The sequence below is a fragment of the Onychostoma macrolepis genome, chromosome 23, assembly GCF_012432095.1.
Source record: "Onychostoma macrolepis isolate SWU-2019 chromosome 23, ASM1243209v1, whole genome shotgun sequence".
Classification (NCBI taxonomy): domain Eukaryota; kingdom Metazoa; phylum Chordata; class Actinopteri; order Cypriniformes; family Cyprinidae; genus Onychostoma; species Onychostoma macrolepis.
In genome coordinates this window covers 579,177-600,847 of record NC_081177.1, presented here as the reverse complement: position 1 = coordinate 600,847, position 21,671 = coordinate 579,177, and the positions used below count along the sequence as shown (strand labels likewise).

The 21,671-nt window shown below is 43.2% G+C and overlaps 1 protein-coding gene across 2 annotated transcripts; it reads right to left on the bottom strand.

The window, feature by feature from the left end:
- Nucleotides 1-17,959: 17,959 nt before the first annotated feature.
- On the bottom strand, nucleotides 17,960-21,667 carry trappc1 (trafficking protein particle complex subunit 1). Of its 2 annotated transcripts, none has more exons than XM_058763704.1 (5): nucleotides 21,535-21,667; nucleotides 21,215-21,313; nucleotides 18,718-18,788; nucleotides 18,507-18,645; nucleotides 17,960-18,415 (listed from the first exon to the last, which is right to left on the bottom strand). In XM_058763704.1, exons 2-5 carry the CDS (start codon nucleotides 21,311-21,313, stop codon nucleotides 18,287-18,289), a joined length of 438 nt encoding a protein of 145 aa, XP_058619687.1. In that variant the 5' UTR covers nucleotides 21,535-21,667; the 3' UTR covers nucleotides 17,960-18,286. The 2 variants fall into 2 exon arrangements, with proteins under 2 accessions (XP_058619687.1, XP_058619686.1); XM_058763703.1 differs by lacking the exon at nucleotides 21,535-21,667 and adding an exon at nucleotides 21,459-21,494.
- Between the last annotated feature and the right edge of the window lie 4 nt (nucleotides 21,668-21,671).

The following is a 21,671-nucleotide window of genomic DNA, read 5'->3' as shown; positions in this document are numbered from 1 at the left end:
CCCATACAATCAGTAAGAATCCAACTACTAACATGGCCAAGACCAAAGAGCTGTCCAAAGACACTAGAGACAAAATTGTACACCTCCACAAGGCTGGAAAGGGCTACGGGAAATTACCAAGCAGCTTGGTGAAAAAGGTCCACTGTTGGAGCAATCATTAGAAAATGGAAGAAGCTAAACATGACTGTCAATCTCCCTCGGACTGGGGCTCCATGCAAGATCTCACCTCGTGGGGTCTCAATGATCCTAAGAAAGGTGAGAAATCAGCCCAGAACTACACGGGAGGAGCTGGTCAATGACCTGAAAAGAGCTGGGACCACCGTTTCCAAGGTTACTGTTGGTAATACACTAAGGCGTCATGGTTTGAAATCATGCATGGCACGGAAGGTTCCCCTGCTTAAACCAGCACATGTCCAGGCCGACTTAAGTTTGCCAATGACCATTTGGATGATCCAGAGGAGTCATGGGAGAAAGTCATGTGGGCAGATGAGACCAAAATAGAACTTTTGGTCATAATTCCACTAAACGTGTTTGGAGGAAGAAGAATGATGAGTACCATCCCAAGAACACCATCCCTACTGTGAAGCATGGGGTGGTAGCATCATGCTTTGGGGTGTTTTTCTGCACATGGGACAGGGCGACTGCACTGTATTAAGGAGAGGATGACCGGGGCCATGTATTGCGAGATTTTGGGGAACAACCTCCTTCCCTCAGTTAGAGCATTGAAGATGGGTCGAGGCTGGGTCTTCCAACATGACAATGACCCGAAGCACACAGCCAGGATAACCAAGGAGTGGCTCTGTAAGAAGCATATCAAGGTTCTGGCGTGGCGAGCCAGTCTCAGACCTAAACCCAATAGAGAATCTTTGGAGGGAGCTCAAACTCCGTGTTTCTCAGCGACAGGCCAGAAACCTGACTGATCTAGAGAAGATCTGTGTGGAGGAGTGGGCCAAAATGTAATGTTGACCTCTGTAATTGCAAACAAAGGCTACTGTACCAAATATTAATATTGATTTTCTCAGGTGTTCAAATACTTATTTGCAGCTGTATCATACAAATAAATATTTAAAAAATCATACATTGTGATTTCTGGATTTTTTTTTTTAGATTATGTCTCTCACAGTGTACATGCACCTACGATGACAATTTCAGACCCCTCCATGATTTCTAAGTGGGAGAACTTGCAAAATAGCAGGGTGTTCAAATACTTATTTTCCTCACTGTATATTTTTAAATGCATAACATAAAGCTCATGTTGTGTGTTATTATGTGTTTATTTGCATGCGAAATTATATTCATGCCTCATATGATATGGTGAAGTAAACATCAGAGATGCTTTGCCACAAGCTGCAACTGTAGGAACTACACTAAATATGGTGATGCAGATCTTCTTCCGAGATGGTATTCATTGGAGCATCCACGTTGTTGGAACCCTTCCGCATCGTCAGCAGGGATCTCAGGGTCTCAAGTGTCTCGCCCCTTAATCTGAACACCTCGCCTGAGTGGGGCAGCGAAGACTGACTAGCCTTCACCTGCAGAAGGGTTCCAACTGTGGGCTCTCTTCAGCCACAGCCATCTTGAGCTGGACTTGCAGCTATGTCCCTGGTGGCTTTCTTCAGCTGTTTAGGCTCCAGGCCCACCCTCTGGAGGAAGTAGAGCACTGATTTTGCTGGGAACCCGCGGCAGCCGACTTCAATAGGGTAGCTAGTTGCATGCCACCCCTTTATGACAGCTTCGTCGACCAGGTCCTGGTACTTAGCTTTTTTCAGTTGGTGGGACGTGGCTAGCCTCTCTTCCCAGGGCACCGTGAGCTCAGCAACTATGATGGTTTTCGTGCTCCTGGATAGCAGGACCATATCTGGTTGGAGGGAGGTCACTGCCACGTCCTGTAGGAATACAAGCTTCCTCTTCAGGTCCACTCTCAACTCCCAGTCGGAGGCTCGTTGCAAGGCAATGCCCAGGCGGCCCAGGCATCCCTGGCATACCACGCCCACGATTTCCTGGTGTTTCCAGTGAGATTGTGCTTCCATCACAGCTTGCTGGGGCTTCCACTTTCTGCCGCATTTGATGGTCTTACTTGCGTGTCTTACTTTCCCGTCCTCAAACGAGAGGAGTGTACTGACTGCCCTTGCCTTGGCGTCTTTAAACTCCTCGACCACCGATGAGACTGGCAAGGGAAGCTTGGAGGTCTTGCTGTGCAGGTTGATTGCGCTGAATGATGGGGGGACTCCCAGCCATATCCGCAAGAACTTACTGCACAGTCTTTCCATTCCTTCCACCTGAGACACGGGAAAGTCGTAAAGTAGGAAGGGCCATTGCAGCCGGGGTATGATGCCATACTGAAAGCATCAGACTTTAAACCTCCCGAGCAGTTGGCTGTGCTCTATTGCCTTGAGCCAGGAGTTCAGCTGGGCCTTGGTATTAGTGAGATTGCCGCAGTCCTTTAGGGAATCTTGGATTGATGGGATCTTAGAGCCTTGGATGTTGAAGATGTTTCCTGTAAGCTTCCCTTTCAAGATACTGAGGCTCCTTGACTCTTCCGATTTAAACTGCAAGCGTGACCATGTTGCCATCTTTTCCAGTTCACTCAAGATCCACTGTGTCCCCTGGATAGATGGAGTCATTACCGTCACGTCGTCCACGAAAGCTCTACAAGCAGGATGTCTCGTGCCCTTGTCTGCTTTCGGGCCTCTGCACTGCATTCCTCCTGCCTTTTAGCAACAGATTCATAGCCGCTATGAACAGGGCCACGGAAATCGTGCATCTTGCCATAATGCCCTTCTCGAGCCTTTGCCATTTGGTGGTGACGCTTCCCACAGTGAACCTCATCTGCAGCGCATCCATGTGTGCCATTACAAGCTCAACTACCTCTGATAGAACTCTGTAGTGATCCAATGCCTTTTGGATCAGCTGGTGTGGGACGCTTGGATAGGCTTTGGCGAGGTTCAGCCAAACAACAGAGAGTGTGTTGTTGTTACTCTTGACTTCGTTGATGGGCTGGCTAATCACTGCTGTATGCTCCAGGCAGCCGGAATATCCTGGTACTCCTCCTTTTTGGACACTAAGATCGATGAACTCATTGGCAAGCAGGTATGTTGTTAGCCTTTTGGCGATGACGGACCAGAAGATTTTCCCCTCTACGTCCAGCAGGGAAATCTCCCAGAACTGGTCTGGAATTGAGCTCCTTTGGCATAAAGCAGCCCTCAGCGAGAGTCCAGAGCCCGGGTTCCAGCTTCTTCTTCCAAAGTGTCCGTAGGAGCTTTGAGAGCCTCTTCAGCAGCAGTGGACAGCATTTATAGATTTCATAGGTGGTGCCTGATGGTCCTGGGGCTCATCCCGCCCGTGCTTTTGTCACCACTGCCCTCACTTCATCCATGGTGATGTCTGCCATGTTAAAAGGGGTGTGTGGTGTAAGAATCGGCAATTGGAAAGGACATTCACCCAGAGGAAAACCTCTGGAGGAGTCTCCATGTGCAGCCGCCACACTGTTTTCTATTTCCTCCTTTGCACATGACAGGGTTCCACCCTTGGGCTTTCCTAATAGGTCCGCTGTAAACTGGAAAGGGTTGTTAAAAAAAGCTTTCCTCTTTTGGCGCTTCTCCCTCTGTTTCTCCCGTGTGGTCTCAGCTCTCCGAAGCTGGATTAGCCTTTTCCTGTGCTCTGTGCTGATCTCATCCAGGGCCGCTCTTTCCTCATTTTTGTTTAGCTTGGCGGGAAAGTACCATATAGCTAAAGCTGTAAAGCCAACTCCTTGTTACAAATATGGTAGAACCATTACCTCTACCACAAAAGACTGCTTTATAAATAATCTTCCTGACTTATCTCAGTTCCTCAGCATATCCAATAGCTCAGAACAACTTGATGATGTAACAGGAACTATGGACTCTCTCTTTTCTAGCACTTTAGATGCGGTTGCTCCTTTACGCTTCAGGAAGATTAAGGATAAGAGTCCAACACCGTGGTATAATGAGCACACTCGCGCCCTAAAGAGAGCAGCCCGGAAAATGGAGCGCAGCTGGAGGAAAACTAAATTAGAGGTATTTCGTTTAGCTTGGCGGGAAAGTACCCTATCCTACAGAAAAGCATTAAAAGATCTGATTACTTTTCGTCTCTTCTAGAAGAAAACAAGCATAACCCTCGGTATTTATTCAATACAGTGACTAAATTAATGAAAAATAAAGCATCAACAGGTGTTGGCATTTCCCAAGAGCATAGCAGTAATGACTTTATGAACTACTTTACTTCCAAGATCAATACTATCAGAGATAAAATTGTATCCTTGCAGCCGTCAGCTACAGTATCGCATCAGATAGCGCACTATAGATCCCCTGAGGAACAATTCCATTCATTCTCTACTGTAGGAGAGGAAGAATTGTATAAACTTGTTAAATCATCTAAACCAACAACATGTATGTTAGACCCTATCCCATCTAAACTACTAAAAGAGCTGCTTCCAGAAGTCATAGATCCTCTTTTGGCTATTATTAATTCATCATTGTCATTAGGATATGTCCCCAAAACCTTCAAATTGGCTGTTACAAATGACCTGCTTCTATCATCTGATCGTTGTTGTATCTCTTTATTAGTTCTACTGGATCTTAGCGCTGCGTTCGACACTATCGACCACAACATTCTTTTGAAAAGACTAGAAAACTTTGTTGGCATTAGTGGAAGTGCCTTAGTAAGTATTACTTTTCACGCTTTACATGTTACTCTTGGGAGATATTATCAGGAGACATGGTGTTAGCTTTCACTGTTATGCTGATGATACTCAGCTCTATATTTCTTCGTGGCCCGGTGAAACACACCAAATTGAGAAACTAACGGAATGCATAGTCGATATAAAAAACTGGATGAAGAGTAATTTCTTAATTAATTAAAGAGTTAATTATCGGACCTAAAAACCCCACATGTAATAACCTAGAACACTATCTGTCACGGATCCGCCCACAACCTCACCTACACCAACCATCAACACCCGTTCACAATCACCCGAATACTGATTACCACCTGACTCCAATCACCAAACACCCTACATAAAGTCACTCACCACAATCCTTCGTTGGTTGGTCTCAAGGTCGTAAGCTCATCATCGTCTCTCACTTACCTCTTGGATTCCTGGACTCCTCCGTGCCGTAAGCCTTGCACTCAGACCTGTTTGAAAAGAAAGAAGAATGTCTTTATGTTGGACTCACCTCTTATGTTGAAAACGATTCCAGCACTGTTACTACTTGGTTCTGTTATCCTTCGAGATCTGTTTACGTTTGCAAAGAAAGAATTAAAGAAAAGCAATTCGACTCACCTGTGTTCGTCTCTCAGTCCAACCCTGACAGAAGACCAACCCTAAGAGAAATATTGAGACGTGGCAGATCTGAGATGGAAGGTCAAAATCTCCCAACGCCGGATCCATTCGCCAAGCTAGTTCACGCTCTCCGTGAATCCCTGAAACCACCTCCAGCCCAGCCACCTCCGTCTAGGTGCCCCATGGCTAAACCTACCCTCTACTCAGGCGAGGCGGCCACCTGTCGCGGCTTCCTACTTCAGTGCTCACTGTACTTCGAGTTTCAACCCCACCAGTTCCTGAATGATCGGGCGAAAATCGCCTTTATCATGTCCCTGCTGTTCGGAAGAGCCCTACAGTGGGCCGAAGCGCTCTGGAATTCCCACAGTCCGTTAGTACGGTCCCTGGATGCCTTCGTCGACCACTTTCGGGAAGTATTCAGCCAGTCAGCCTCCTCCATTTCAGTTCATGAAGAGCTGTTTCAGCTGCGACAAGCAAACATGTCCGTTCACGACTATACCATACGATTCCGCACTCTGGCCGCTAGCAGTGGGTGGAACGAAACGGCACTTCTCGCCGCCTATCGACGGGGTTTGGAACCAACCATCAGACAACAATTGTCGGTCATCGAGGATTCGGTGGGCTTGGAGAGTTTGCTTCAAAAGGCGTTACATATCTCACAACAGTTAACGGCCTGCCGCTCAGATACCACCCCGATAACTACCTTCCAGAAACCATGTCCAACTGCACCAGAGCCCATGCAAGTGGACCAGTACCATCTCTCTCCGGAGGAACGGTCTCGCCGCCGAACGCTCAATTCTGTGTATGTACTGCGGCTCAGGAAGTCACGTTCTGGTGTCCTGTCCCGTCCGACCCGCGAACTCAACGGTGAGTACAGTTCACCTTCACCCGGATGTTTCTGAAATTCCTCATAGTCATGCTTTGATACTACACCTGCACCACTCCTTCCCAGTAAAGGTCCTCATCGACTCTGGAGCCGCGGGAAATTTCATCTCTTCGGCTTGCCTTTCCCGTATTCAGTTACCCGGCTCAAACGACACCTCCCATCGGATTTCCACCATCCAAGGCAGGCCACTGAGTAAGGGGCTGGTACGTCACTGCACCCCGGAGGTCACGCTCCGCATGGGGAACTTTCACGAGGAACCAATCTCTTTCCTTATCCTGGAGGATGCCATTGTGGAGGTAGTGCTGGGACGTCCCTGGTTAGCAAAGCACCACCCCGACTTGCACTGGCGCTCAGGGGAAATCCTTCGGTGGAGTGCTTCGTGCTTCGAGAAATGCCTCACCGGTCTCCCAGTGCCTCACCAGTATGTGCCATCTCTCCCACTCAACTCGACCACTTTAGAGAGTCCTACCACACCTACCTCAATCCGTATTCCCCAAGCTTACCTCTCTTATGAAGATGTGTTCAGTAGAACTGCTGCTACCCGCCTTCCTCCACACCGACCATGGGATTGCGCCATTAACCTGTTGCCCGGGGCCAAACTGCCTAAAGGCCACGTCTATCCCCTCTCGATCCCAGAACGTGCCGCCATGGAGGAATACGTGAGAGAGGCACTGCAGCAGGGGTTCATCCGTCCCTCCACATCGCCCGCAGCATCCAGCTTCTTCTTTGTCGCCAAGAAGGACGGAGGCCTCCGTCCGTGCATAGATTACAGGGCGCTCAATGCCCAGACGATCAAGTTCGCCTACCCCTTGCCACTGGTGCCAGCAGCCTTGGAAGAGCTTCGTGGGGCCCGAATCTTTACTAAGCTGGATCTCCGCAGCGCCTATAACTTGATTAGAATACACAAAGGAGACGAGTGGAAGACAGCCTTCATTACACCTACCGGCACTACGAATATCAGGTTATGCCGTATGGCCTTTCCAACTCACCATCAGTATTCCAAAACTTTATGAACGAGATCTTCCGGGACATGCTCAACCGATTTACCCTCATTTACATCAATGATATTCTGATCTACTCAGCCACCCTTGAAGAACACCACGCTCATGTCCGTCAAGTCCTCCAACGCCTTCGCCAGCACCAACTATACCTTAAACTTGAAAATGCGAGTTTCATCAGACCCAGGTTCACTTCTAGGGTACATTATCGACGCGAATGGGGTACAAATGGACCCGGCCAAGGTGGAAGCCGTGAACTGGCCTCAACCGTCCACTATCAAGGAGCTCCAACGGTTCCTCGGCCGCCAACTTTTATCGGCGTTTCATTGCCCAGTTCAGCCATTTATCAGCCCCCTTAACCTCTCTCCTTCAAGGGAAACCGAAATCCCTCACCTGGGCGTCCCAAGCGGAACTCGCCTTGAAAAGTTAAAATCCTCCTTCTGTACCGCTCCAATACTCACCCATCCGGATCCCGATCACAGCCGTGGTAGAGGTGGATGCTTCAACAGTGGGGTGGGGGCAGTGTTGTCCCAAAGGAAAGGCGAACCCCCAGTCCTTCACCCTTGCGCCTACTTCTCTAAGAAGATGTCACCGGCCGAGCAAAACTACGACATCGGGAACCGCGAACTACTGGCCATCAAGCTGGCGCTGGAGGAGTGGCGGCACTGGCTGGGCGCCCAACATCCATTCGAGGTGATTACGGATCATAAAACCTCCAATACCTTCGAAGCCAAACGCCTAAATCCCCGACAAGCCCGCTGGGCCCTTTTCTTCACGAGATTCAAATTTACCATCACTTATCGTCCCGGCCATAAGAACCTCAAAGCCGACGCTTTGTCCCGTCTGCACCAACCAGACCCCTCACCTGAAAACCCAGAGCCAATCCTGCCACCTAACATCTTTGCTTGTCCCATCATCTGGAAGATGGATGACCAGATCCGTGCCGCCACTCAAGAGGAACCTGCTCCTCCGGAAACTCCCGAGGGGAAGCTGTATGTCCCAACCACTCTTCGAATCCCCATTCTAGATTCAACCCACACGTCTCCAGGTTCAGGTCACCCAGGCCGCACACGCACTCTCATGCTCCTCCGGAACAAGTACTGGTGGCCCAACATGAAGCAGGATGTGGCCCGGTATGTTCGAGGCTGTTCCGTCTGTGCCATCACTTCAACCCCCCGTCACTTACCTGAGGGCAAACTGCTACCACTACCCATTCCTCGCCGACCCTGGTCCCATATCGGGGTTGATTTTGCCACAGACTTACCCCCCTCAAATGGATCAACTACTATTCTGGTTGTCGTCGATCGATTCTCAAAGGCTTGTAAATTAATCCCATTACGAGGCTTACCCACGGCCCTCGAAACGGCGGAAGCCCTCTTCCAGCACGTCTTTAGGAACTTTGGCTTACCCGAAGATATTGTCTCCGACCGAGGGCCCCAATTTACCTCCAGGGTTTGGCGCAGTTTCTTCCGTCTGTTGGGAGTCTCAGTAAACCTGTCCTCCGGTTATCACCCGCAAACCAATGGCCAAACAGAACGGAAGATCCAGGAGATTGGACGTTACCTCCGCGCCTATTGCCATCGACACCAAGACCGATGGAGCCAATACCTTCCCTGGGCGAATCGCCCAAAATTCAATGCGGCAGGAAACCACCGGTCTAACCCCATTTCAATGCTTCCTCGGATTTCAACCACCTCTCTTCCCTGGACCGGAGAACCCTCCGAAGTTCCTCTGTGGACTTCTGGTTTCGAGAGAGCGAAGGGTATGGAACTCTGCCCATGTCCACCTCCAACAAGCAATACGGAGACACAAATTGCATGCGGATTCTCGGCGCGCCGCTACCCCGCTATACCAACCTGGCGACCAAGTTTGGCTCTCCACGCGGGATATCCGCCTCCGTCTACCCTGCAAAAAACTAAGCCCTCGCTATGTCGGCCCTTTCCCCATACGAAGACAAATCAACAAAGTCACCTACGAGCTCCAACTCCCCCCAACTTACCGTATATCACCTACCTTCCATGTGTCGTTACTGAAACCATTCACTAACCCCGTTCTCCCTCCATCCACAGAGCCCGAAGTGCCGCCTCCTCCCGAAGCCGAACCCAGTGAAACCATCTACCGAGTTAAAGAGATCCTAAACTCCCGGCGGCGGGGCGGCCGACTCCAATATCTAGTGGATTGGGAGGGATTCGGCCCCGAGGAGAGGTCATGGGTGAACCGAGAGGATGTACTGGACCCTTGCTCCTTTCCGACTTTCACCAGTCACACCCCAACTGCCCAGCCCCAAGAGGACGCGGTCGCCCTCGCCGCCGGACCCGGGTGCCGGGAGACGCCCATGGGGGAGGGGGTACTGTCACGGATCCGCCCACAACCTCACCTACACCAACCATCAACACCCGTTCACAATCACCCGAATACTGATTACCACCTGACTCCAATCACCAAACACCCTACATAAAGTCACTCACCACAATCCTTCGTTGGTTGGTCTCAAGGTCGTAAGCTCATCATCTCTCACTTACCTCTTGGATTCCTGGACTCCTCCGTGCCGTAAGCCTTGCACTCAGACCTGTTTGAAAAGAAAGAAGAATGTCTTTATGTTGGACTCACCTCTTATGTTGAAAACGATTCCAGCACTGTTACTACTTGGTTCTGTTATCCTTCGAGATCTGTTTACGTTTGCAAAGAAAGAATTAAAGAAAAGCAATTCGACTCACCTGTGTTCGTCTCTCAGTCCAACCCTGACACTATCTAACACTTGATGGCTGTTCTGTCAATTCTTCATCATCAGCCAGTAACCTAGGTGTGCTGTTTGATAGCAATCTTTCATTTGACAGCCACGTTTCTAGCATTTGTAAAACTGCATTTTTTTTTTCATCTTAAAAATATACCTAAATTGAGACCTATGCTCTCAATGTCAAATGCAGGAATGTTAATTCATGCGTTCATTACCTCAAGGTTAGACTATTGTAATGCTTTATTGGGTGGTTGTTCTGCACGCTTAATAAACAAACTCCAGATGGTCCAAAATGCAGCAGCTAGAGTTCTTACTAGAACCAGGAAATAGGACCATATTAGCCCGATTCTGTCAACACTGCACGGACTCCTTATTAAACATTGTATAGATTTTAAAATCTTGTTAATTACTTATAAAGGCCTGAATGGTTTAGCTCCTCAGTACTTGTGCGAGCTCTTATCACATTATAGTCCTCCACGTCCACTGCGTTCTCAAAACTCCGGCCGTTTGATAATACCTAGAATATCAAAATCAACTGCGGTGGCAGATCCTATTCCTATTTAGCACCCAAACTCTGGAACAATCTACCTAACACTGTTCGGGAGGCAGACACACTCTGTCAGTTTAAATCTAGATTAAAGACCCATCTCTTTAACCTGGAGTACACAACACACTAATACGCTTCTATTATTCAAATCCGTTAACGGATTGTTAGGCTGCATTAATTAGATCAACCGGAACTAGGAACATTTCCCATAACACACAATGTACTCGTTACATCATAAGAAGAATGGCATCTATGCTAATATTAGTCTATTTCTTTCTTATTCTGAGATCACCGTAGCTACCCGATCCAGTCCGTATCCAGATCAGATGGTGGATCAGCACCTAGAGATGACCTCTACAGCCCTGAACATCAGCGGAGATCAGGACACCAAGATGATCCCCAGAGACAGATCCCCAGTGAAGACCTCGTCACCTAGATGGCCATCGGGACAAGACCTCGGGAACCAGATGAGTCCTCTGCACAATCTGACATGGCTGCGGTTGGAATTGAACTGCGAGTTTCGTCTGGCCAGAGGAGAACTGACCCCCGACTGAGCCTGGTTTCTCCCAAGGTTTTTTTCTCCATTCTGTCACAGAGGGAGTTTTGGTTCCTTGCCGCTGTCGCCTCTGGCTTGCTCAGTTGGGGACACTTAATTTCCAGCGATATCATTGACTTGATTGCACAGATACTATTTAAACTAAACTGAGCTGGACGATGACATCTCTGAATTCAATAATGAAATGCCTTTAACTAAAAATTGAGTGTTTAATCTTGTCATTTTACATTGACACACTATTTTCCAGTGTTGGGGAGGTTACTTTGAAAATGTAATAGGTTACAGATTACAAGTTACCCTATTTAAAACGTAATAGTAGTGTAACTTTTTCAATTACTTTATAAAAGTAATGTAACTGATTAGTTTTGATTACTTTTCTAAATTTCTAATTAATTTCAACTGTTAATCATTTTCAAACGTTTACACCATGCAGGGTTAACCTTACAGTAGGCCTAGTATTCAACACTAACACTGCATCTAACAATGCTTCGAAAAAAAAAAAAGTTAATTAAAAAAATAATAAAATAATAGCATATACATCAACCAAAATACGGTTATTTAGCATAGCTATTCTTTTTACTAAACTCTTGAAACATTGGTATCTGTTTGTATATGATATGATAGTTCTTGCAAAAGAAATTGTAAAATGCTCATGAAGTGACAGAGCAGTTCTAGAGATTATGTTTATGTGTTCATGTACTCATAGCTTATATATTGAGGCGGCAGAGACTGAAAACACTGCGAGCGATACACGCTTCAGTAGGCCTATGTGTAGTTAATGAAACTGCGTGTTTGCGCCATTAATTTCCACGAGGGGCGTACTGGGAAAACAATTCAGGCTGGGAAATCTCACACTCATCCAGGCCATCCCATACACCCAAACAAATTCTGAAACACAGACAACCCTATTTTTTGTATGGCCATCACATAAAAAAGGTTTAAATCCTTAGGCTGGAGACATGCAAAATAATTAAAAGTTCTCTCCTGAACTGTACCTTCACTTCCATTTTACTTTTCAGTCTCTTTATTTTGCCCTGATATCTCTATATCTCTCATATGACTTTAATGACTCAAGATTTAACAAAACTATATTTTCTAAATTGCCTACATGCCAAAATTAGTACAATAATAACTACATCACAATATATTTATATAAAAATCCTCATATTTTTCCCTTACAAAAATTAACCATGATTTGATTATAGTGAAAGTACAGTAACCATGTTTTTTTGGGGTTTTTTTTGTGCAAATGGATTACCATTTGTATTTATTTTTACTACAAATTCCATGGTTAAACTATGGTTAGTGTAGCAAAAAACATTTTTAATTTGTGGTTACCATGGTTTAACAATAGTAACCATTCCCAGAAAACATTTGGACGTTTAATGACCGTTGAAAAGATGTCTCTCCGACACGTCTCGTCATAGTTGAAAAATACTTCCAAAATGAAAGTTGAACTGACGTCTTTTACATTATCTGGCCGTGAACTACACTTCTTTTCTGCGTGTCCCTGGACGTCTAAATATGTCATCTTCTGGATGTTTATAAGATGTGCTGCTGCATAATTTAAGTGTACACATAAGCCTGCATATAAAATAATCACACACACCCATTGTGTAACATCGTGAAAGGCATTCAGTTATGTCTTGAGGTTTACACATCTGAACTTGACAAAGGTTCTATAAAGGTCCCAAACGTCTATAAAACGTTTTAATCACGTGTACATCACAAACAATAACACATTATTTGTGGACTTAAACAAGAAGAGTGTTCTACTTTAGCACAACATATTTTATTGTGAATATTACATTTTTGAAAAATGTCTTCCATTTGTTAAACAGCTACTATCCAAACTAGAAAATAAAAATAGTAGAATGTGGTTAATTCTAAATCTGTGGCAATGGCATTTTCTCTAACAGTTTTACATTAATGTTCAGCAGCCATTATTTAAACAAGAAAATAAAAGTACAGGATCATAATTAACACACATGTATCTATTTTTAGTGCCTTTAAAAAAAAATTTCTAAATGTTTATTCTCATTTTCTTGGTCCACAAACCCCAGCTCTTCCAGGAATGTGATTCATGTGTTCTATCATTGATGCATGAAGTCAGAGCTGTGGAAGTCCTAATTTTTTTCCCTAACAGCCTTACATTACCGTTAAACAGCCATAAATCAAACAAGTAAACAACAAAAAGACTGGATTATGGTTAACACATGTGTAAATGTTTTTTTCATTCATGGCTTACACTGAAATTATGTTTTGATTTCTTGTTTTCAAGTCTGGCTGACTGTCCGAGTTAGTACGGACATCATAAAACTTCTGAGCAAGAAAACAGGCAGGTGTATAAGGAGATATAATGGTGTGTGACAGGTTACATCCTGAATTCAAGTAATATCAAAGGCTGGGTTTATTATTGTGGCAATCATATATATCATTTACTGGAATATTATTCAGCAATACACACAAATCTGTTCGTGACTTTGTTCACACAGTCTCTGAGAGAAGATCCACCAACTCTAGACTAATCAATCACAGCACCTTGATACCGACAGATGTTCACTGTCATGAAGCCTGTTATCACCTGTGGAAAAAATACAACAAAACAATTTATATTAATTTTGGAATTCATATCTCAAAATATATAAATGGCTTTAAAATTGTTGTTACACTTGCACTATCAAACCCTGCAACAATCAGACCTTATTCCAGAAGATAGAGATTATTTTCATTACACTCTAGAGATGGATTTCAACTTTGAAAGTAAATGTTAACGTTTGTGCTTTATTGGATTTGTGGAGGAAAACTGCATTACATTCTGAATTACGCCATCGGGTGTGCTCCTGTTGTTGTACTACCAAGTGTTTATTGCTTCCTCTACAATGACAAGGGTAATGATCATCTGAAAGCTTACTTAAACAATAATAACAATATTTTAAAAAGCGGACCAAATTGGCTGCCAGGCCACCGGGAATTGTCCCAGTTCTCCCGATGGCCAGTCCGCGCCTGATTTCCACAGAGACACACAGAACGTGCAGGATTCATATATTGTCTTTTTGCTTCTTAATATTCACAGGCACTAGTCCACATCGCGTTTTGATTCAAGTGTACTGACCTACTTTTGATTTATTCATCCAAGAAATTTTGTCATTAAATTACATAACACTGTTACATGTAACTACTTACCCCTCAACACTGCTTGCTTTGACATCTGTATTGTTAAAAGTGCTATATAAATAAAGGTGACTTGACTTGACTCAGGGGCGGATCTAGAAAATAATTTTTAGGGTGGCAAAGGGGTGGCACGGGGTCTATGAGGGGTGGCAACACCAAAGCAAGCCCCCATCCATAGTTTTGGGGTGATTGATTGTCTGACATGCACAGTTGTTTACAAATATTGCATTACCATTAAGTAATCATCGATACTGTTTAAAATGAAAAATAAATAACATTTCAATATCCATCATGGCACCAAGTCAATACACAATATAAAAAACTTCAACAGGTTATAAATGTTTCTGAGCTTGTATCATTAAAGAAGACATGCGGTTCTATTAATATTATTAATATTAGGCTGCTTAGATGGTATAAATCATAGTTTAAATTTAAGAGTAATACTTTTGAATTTCCTAACATTAGAAAGAAATACAATAATATCAAAGCATTGCAACTGGATCAGTTTTGAAAACAACGTTTGATTTTCTGTTATTACCAGAGATGGGAATGTCTGTAATCACCCAGAACACACTATCAATAGTCTAGCAACACCCCAGCAACTGCAAGAGCCTAGCAACCACCCAAAATATCCTAGCAACCATCTAGCAACACTTTAGAAAACATCTAGAACATCAAACTGACCAAACTATTTACGTTTCTTAAACAAGAATTTAAGACAAGCCAGCATAAATGTGTCTTTCAAACTGTCTAGTTATTACAGGTATTCTTAAATTCTTACAATTCAGACACACAGATGACCCAGTGAACACTCGTGAGATCAATAACACTTAACAAACTCTTAGGATTCAGGAATTATTTTTGCAGCTCAATGTCTGTTACAGTATACAACATAAATTAAATAAATAATAATTCAGCAATGAACTTTGGGGAACAGATCATTTTCATTTTACTACTGTAATCTTGCAGTAGATGAAAAACACTAGAAAAGTTCAAATACCAAAGAATTGTATATGAACTAGGTATGCACCACATACAGTACAGTAAAAAAATAAAAATAAGTAAATTCAGCATCCACTGCACATTTGGTCAAATTTCATTACGGTATACAGCAGTTTCCTGGTCTCCCGACACAAGACTATATCTCTAGGCAGTCATTTCTCAGTTCTACAAACATGCAGTAGCTACACATAAAAAATTATTACAAATCAAATTTGACAGTCACACGTTTGAAGGTGTACAACATGTGCTACAGTTTACTGTACATATAGAATATGGAAATTTCCATCATCTAATGTACTGGTACTGTATTGTAATTATACTGAATATAAGTAAGTATAAAACCCATGTATATTATTCGTTCAGCTCTCTCCTCTTTCCGTTGTTGGGATGCAGAGATTCTGATTGGTGTCATCCGTTTTGCTGCCTAATGTTTAACTTACTCATTGTTAAACTTTTTGAGAAATGTGTCTTTCTTTTGAGAACTTAATTAATGGTTTGGGAAAATGGACCAACTAAAATCAGTTATATTATGTTAACAATCGAGAAAACGGCAATACAAGATTCTTACCTAACTCTGCTATTAGTTTTCGTGATCGGCATCTTCTTACTGATTTGATTTCATGTTATTGTTTCGTCCATGATGAAAGTGGAGCGAGCGGTCGGAGAATCGGACCACCAAACAATTATGGGATGAATCTCAGACATATCCGGACGGGATTAGATTTCTCAGAGGACTTCTGAATAAACTAAGAAGCAGTATCTGATTTACGAACAAATGCAAAAACAATTCGTTATGGGCTGCGCTTTGTGTTTTCGACTCAAAAAGAACCGGTTCATAAGAGTCATTTGTTAATGAAGCTGACTACACTTGGTGCGCTGCGTGCGCAACCATCGTGCACAGTTTAGTGAAAGACTTGTTTTTTTTTTTGCCATTATTTTCCATTACGCTGTCATCGCTGCGGCTGAAAAGTAGCACATGAAGCACTGCTTACATTTATATTTTATTCTGTGATAATTCTGGGGTGGCTGGTGGGGTGCCACCCCGGTAGATCCGCCCCTGACTTGACTTAACTACTGCGCTGCAATAAACATCTTCAGAAGATCTTCCACGTCCCCATCAGTTCTTCTGACATTGGCGAGCCACCCAGGGGCAAGGTACGAAAAACAGGGTAAGCAATTTCTTTCTTTTTTGTCAGTAAATCCCCTCAGTAAAAAAAAAAAAAAAAAAAGAAGAGGTTTAAGGACAGAAGCAGTGATGGAAAGAATACTGGAAATTTGTACTTAAGTACAAGTACTGTTACATTGCTGAAATAATACTCAATTACAAGTAAAAGTACTGGTGCCAAAACAGTACTTAAGTAAAAGTACAAAGTACTCTTCTCAAAAACTACTCAGAGTACTAGTTACTACTTTTTAGCTGGCGATATTTAATGAATATTAATGAATAGAAAAAATATTCATCCATATCAAAGATCTATGTGAATAATAGCTAAGAGAATTTGTTTTATTCAGTATTAGCATGAGGAGCTCTTATGCCTTCTGTACAAATCTTAGTCTATAGGGCCTTTGGCACTGCTTTAGTTCCAGAACTAAAAGTACAGAACTAAAGTACTGGGACGATTTTGCAGTACCATTTAAAGGGTTGCATTCGCACCGACAGTGGGTACTAAGAAGTGACGTAAGCCGGTCGATAGCAGCGTCATTTGTACATGGCGTTCAACAACGTAAACAAAGAAGAACAACATTAACAACAGGAGGATGGAGGATGCTGTGATTGGAGCTGTGTTTTTGTTGTGTCTCGCTGGTTTCACAACAATGGACATGGAATTTCGATGTATATGTCAAGCTATTGATAGAACGGAAAGGAGAACTAAGACTCTCCAACAGCAATTTGCAGTGTTACATTTCATTGAGGCTGATAGATGCACAAAACACCGTAGACGAAGTCTCCAGGTAAATGCCATTTATAAATGCTCTCAGTATGATGCAGTGTTTACACAGTATATGTTTACACAGTGTTTTAAATCATGGAGGATGAGGGCGTTTTCATACGCGTTTAGCCAATCAGCGAACACTTACGTCACAGATAGTTCCTAGAACTGTTTTAGACCGTACTCTGAAGTAGGAGCTAATTTAGTTCCTCCAAACGGAGTTCCTAGAACTAAAACCGTTCCTAGTTCCAAAAGTGGGTAGTTCCACAATTAGTTCGGGTACTATGAAAAGGTTCCTGCAGTGCGAAAGGCCCTTATGTCGCAATTCAACAATTCTCCCAAAATGCCTAAAAACAAAGAGGGAAAAGTTGATATTGCACTTTAAGCTCTTTTTGCCTCAAACAAGGAAAGAAAAGATCAGAGGAAATGAAAATGGAAAACAAGCTGCTGAACTCTTAAATCAACAACAGTATCAGGTCATTAAGAAATTGCAGGGCTGAAGAGATCATTCTGACGAAACGGATTGAGCAATTGAAATGTAAATGGCTGAATCAGATAGGCCAGGGGTGTCAAACTCTGTTCCTGGAGGGCCACAGCCCTGCACAGTTTAGATGCAACCTTAATCAACCTCATCCAGCTAATCAAGTCATTAAGGCTTACTTGAAAACTTCATCATGGTATGTGAGTTAGAGTAGGGTTAAAACTAAACTCGGCAGGGCTGCGGCCCTCCAGGTTTGACACCCCTGTCAAAGAAATAAAATAATAACCATTGTTTTCAAAACAAGTCAAGTCTCCTTTATAAAGTGCTTTCATCATTTCTTGTTACTTATCCTGCAAATTTTTTATTAATTTCAAACATCACATAAATTCATTTTTGAACATTATTCTGCAATAAATCTCCACACACTGATGTTTTAAAACAGCAATAACTGACAGCAATAAATAGGAACATGAATGGCAAAGTAAAATGAAACTTGGTGAAGTCATTGCCATCAAGTCACGAGAACACGCGTACAATTAAAAAAAAAAAAAGGAATCGTTTATTTTGATCAATTCTGTGAGTCTTCAAAAAATGAAAAGTGATATTTAACAAAAGAACTGTGGTAGAGGAAGCAGACGCTGAGTATAAACAGAAGCTGATGTTTTATTGTGATCAGGCGGCGCGGACGCTGAAGAACGGCAAGGCTCTGATGAAAGAGTCCAGTTTACTGTTGAACAGATCGCTCTGGAGAGACTCGCCCAGCACACACAGCGGGTTCTTCACGATGTACTCCACATACAGCTGCAGACGGACACAATCAGAGACAGTTACCAGAGTAAAGACAGAGAGTACTAGAGTACTGTGTGTGTGTGTGTGTGTGTCTCTCTCTTACAGTGCTGTAGATCTGCTGCAGTGTGTCTCTGCAGTTCGGCACGCCGAGGTCTGTGTTCATCACCAGTCTGATTCCCGTTGGAGTTTCATAATAATGCAGCTTATAACGGCTGGTCTGGAACGCCAGAAAGCCATCTTTCCTGAAGCATTCAGTCAAGGAGAAAACACATTCTCACACGCGCACACACACATGCTGATGAGAGGAAGGATACATGTCCAGCGGACTCATCTTACTGACGAAGGAGCGGATGGAGAACAGCATCCCGTACATCAGCTTAAACTCCTGATGAAACAGAACAGAATCAACCTTCATCTACATGATAATGACCGTCACTTCAGCTGCTTTCACTGAAAAATAACAGCAGATATTTACAGCCATAAGAATATGAGGAATATCAACTCTCTGTACATAGAATACAACATAGGAATAAAATAAACTTAAGAAACAACATGGCATTAGAAAGGACATATGAATAAAAACAAAGATAAAACATGCATAATTTGGTTTGTAGCTCGTGAAAAAGACATTTTAGCAAATGGTTGCGCAGGAAATATTTGACTCACGATTCTCCCTCCATTTGTCTTTCAAACATCATTTAGTTATTTTACTGCTCTAAACCATGGTGACAAATAATGTGACATTTGTGATATTGTTATTTCTGTGTTAGATGTTAAGAGAATTATTTTTCATTTTAAAGGTAATTATTATTATCGATAAAGAAAAAAGAAATATGGCAATTTACAGCAGTTTATTCACTGTAATTATTCCATTTAAATTACATTATTATGAAAGTGTGTGTGTGTGTGTGTGTGTAAAATATACAAAGAAATGATCAGTCTATAATTGTAATGGTAGGTTTATTTGAACAGTGAGACAGAATAACAACAAAAAAATCCAGATAAAAGCATTTCAAAAAAGTTATGAATTGATTTACATTTTAATGAGTGAAATAAGTATTTGACCCCTTCGCAAAACGTGACTTAGTACTTAGTGGCCAAACCCTTGTTGTCAGTCACAGAGGTCAGAGGTTTCTTGTAGCTGGTCACCAGGTTTGCACACATCTCAGGAGGGATTGTGTCCCACTCCTCTCTGCAGATCCTCTCCGAGTCATTAAGGTTTCGAGGCTGACGTTTGGCAACTCGAGCCTTCAGCTCCCTCCACAGATGTTCTATGGGATGAAGGTCTGGACACTGGCTTGACCACTCCAGGACCTTAATGCGCTTCTTCTTGAGCCGCTCCTTTGTTGCCTTGGCCGTGTGTTCTGGGTCATTGTCATGCTGTAAGACCCATCCACGACCCATTTTCAATGCCCTGGCGCTGACGGTACACGGCACCATTTGATGTGGTGCAGCTGTCCTGTCCCCTCAGCAGAAAAACACCCCCAAAGCATAATGTTTCCACCTCCATGTGTGACGGTGGGGATGGTGTTCTTGGGGTCATAGGCAGCATTCCTCCTCCTCCAAACACAGAAAGTTGAGTTGATGCCAAAGAGCTTGATTTTGGTCTCATCTGACCACAACACTTTCACCCAGTTCTCCTCTGAATCACTAGCAGACTTCAGACGGGCTGTACATGTGCTTTCTTGAGCAGGGGGACCTGCTGCAGGATTTCAGTCCTTCATGGTGTAGTGTGTTACCAATTGATTTCTTGGTGACTATGGTCCCAGCTGCCTTGAGATCATTGACGAGATCCTCCCGTTAAGTTCTGGGCTGATTCCTCACCGTTCTCATGATCACTGAAACTCCACGAGGTGAGATCTTGCATGGAGCCCCAGTCTGAGGGAGATTGACAGTTATTTTGTGTTTCTTCCATTTGTGAATAATCGCACCAACTGTTGTCACCTTCTCGCCGAGCTGCTTGGCGATGGTCTTGTAGCCCATTCCAGCCTTGTGTAGGTCTACAATCTTGTCCCTGACATCCTTGGACAGCTCTTTGGTCTCGGTCATAGTGGAGAGTTTGGAATCTGATTGATTGATTGCTTCTGTGAACAGGTGTCTTTTATACAGGTAACAAACTGAGACTCCCTTTAAGAGAGTGCTCCTAATCTCAGCTCCTTACCTGTATAAAAGACACAAATTAGCATCTAAAATGCTAATTTGTGCAGCGATATAAAAGGCTATAAATAGCATATTTTAACAACAGTAAACGACCAAATTCCACATGTGATCGCAAAAGGAAGTTATTACAAACACTCGATGGTGGCTTGAAGTGAGTTCTGAGTAAAAGTGCACTATTAATCTCATAAACTGTCTTATGTAGCATGATGTTAATGAACAGGTCCAGTTCTTCTTCATAACGCATTTTGTCATAATACTTCACGTAAGGTCGCAATGTTTTGTTGTATTTGTTTAGAAATACTTCTGATAATAGTTGGGTAAATGTATGCTGGGATTGAAGCGATGTGGCTTGGTAAACGTTTCATTGCCAGTATAAAGGCTGAAAATGGCTGAATAAAAACAAAATAATAATAAGGATTATGTCTCATATCTGGCGGAAGTGTGAAAGGTTATATTTCCTTAAACTAGTTTGTCATGCATTTCTTTATTTCAACACATTTACAGGTAAATCCTAGTATTTTAAATTTGTGATTAATCATGATTAATGACAGTCCATGACTGTGATTAACGCGATTCCATTTTGTAATTGATTGACAGCACTAATATATATATATATATGTGTGTGATGTAGTGTTTGTTCGTGTTTCTGACCTCATCTTTGGAGATCCCGGCTTGTTTCTTGCGGTTCCATTCGCTGTAATGAAGGCAGCTGCCATTGCGATCAAATATGTACAAGTTATGTACAGTCATCTGAGAAAAATAACAGAAATAACACGATTACTGTGATGATGATGAGAGTATAATATCAGTGACACAAACACGGTCTCTGTTCAACATCACAGTCTGCCATAAATAACACACAATCTCAGAATCAAATCACACTCCAGATAAATACTTGTTCGATGATCTGTCTCGTGTTTGGGTTCATGTAATGTTTAATACAGTAAATGTAGACGCATTGCATTATTTACCTTCCGCACGGGGTCTGCCTGAGACTGACGCGACAGCTGCCTGAACAAGCATAAACACTCCCCGGGAAATATTATACCAATCTAATATGCTTCAAACAAAAATGAATAGAAAAAAAATAGCACCGCGTGTTATTGTT

Bases quoted from the DNA above. Each gene is read 5' to 3' on its own strand.
- trappc1 (XM_058763703.1), bottom strand. From the start codon at position 21,491: ATGAACCCAAACACGAGACAGATCATCGAACAA. The intron at 21,314-21,458 runs GTATTTATCTGG...TATTTTTCTCAG, and splicing joins CGAGACAGATCATCGAACAA to ATGACTGTACATAACTTGTA. The intron at 18,789-21,214 runs GTCAGAAACACG...CTGTTTCATCAG, and splicing joins CCGGGATCTCCAAAGATGAG to GAGTTTAAGCTGATGTACGG.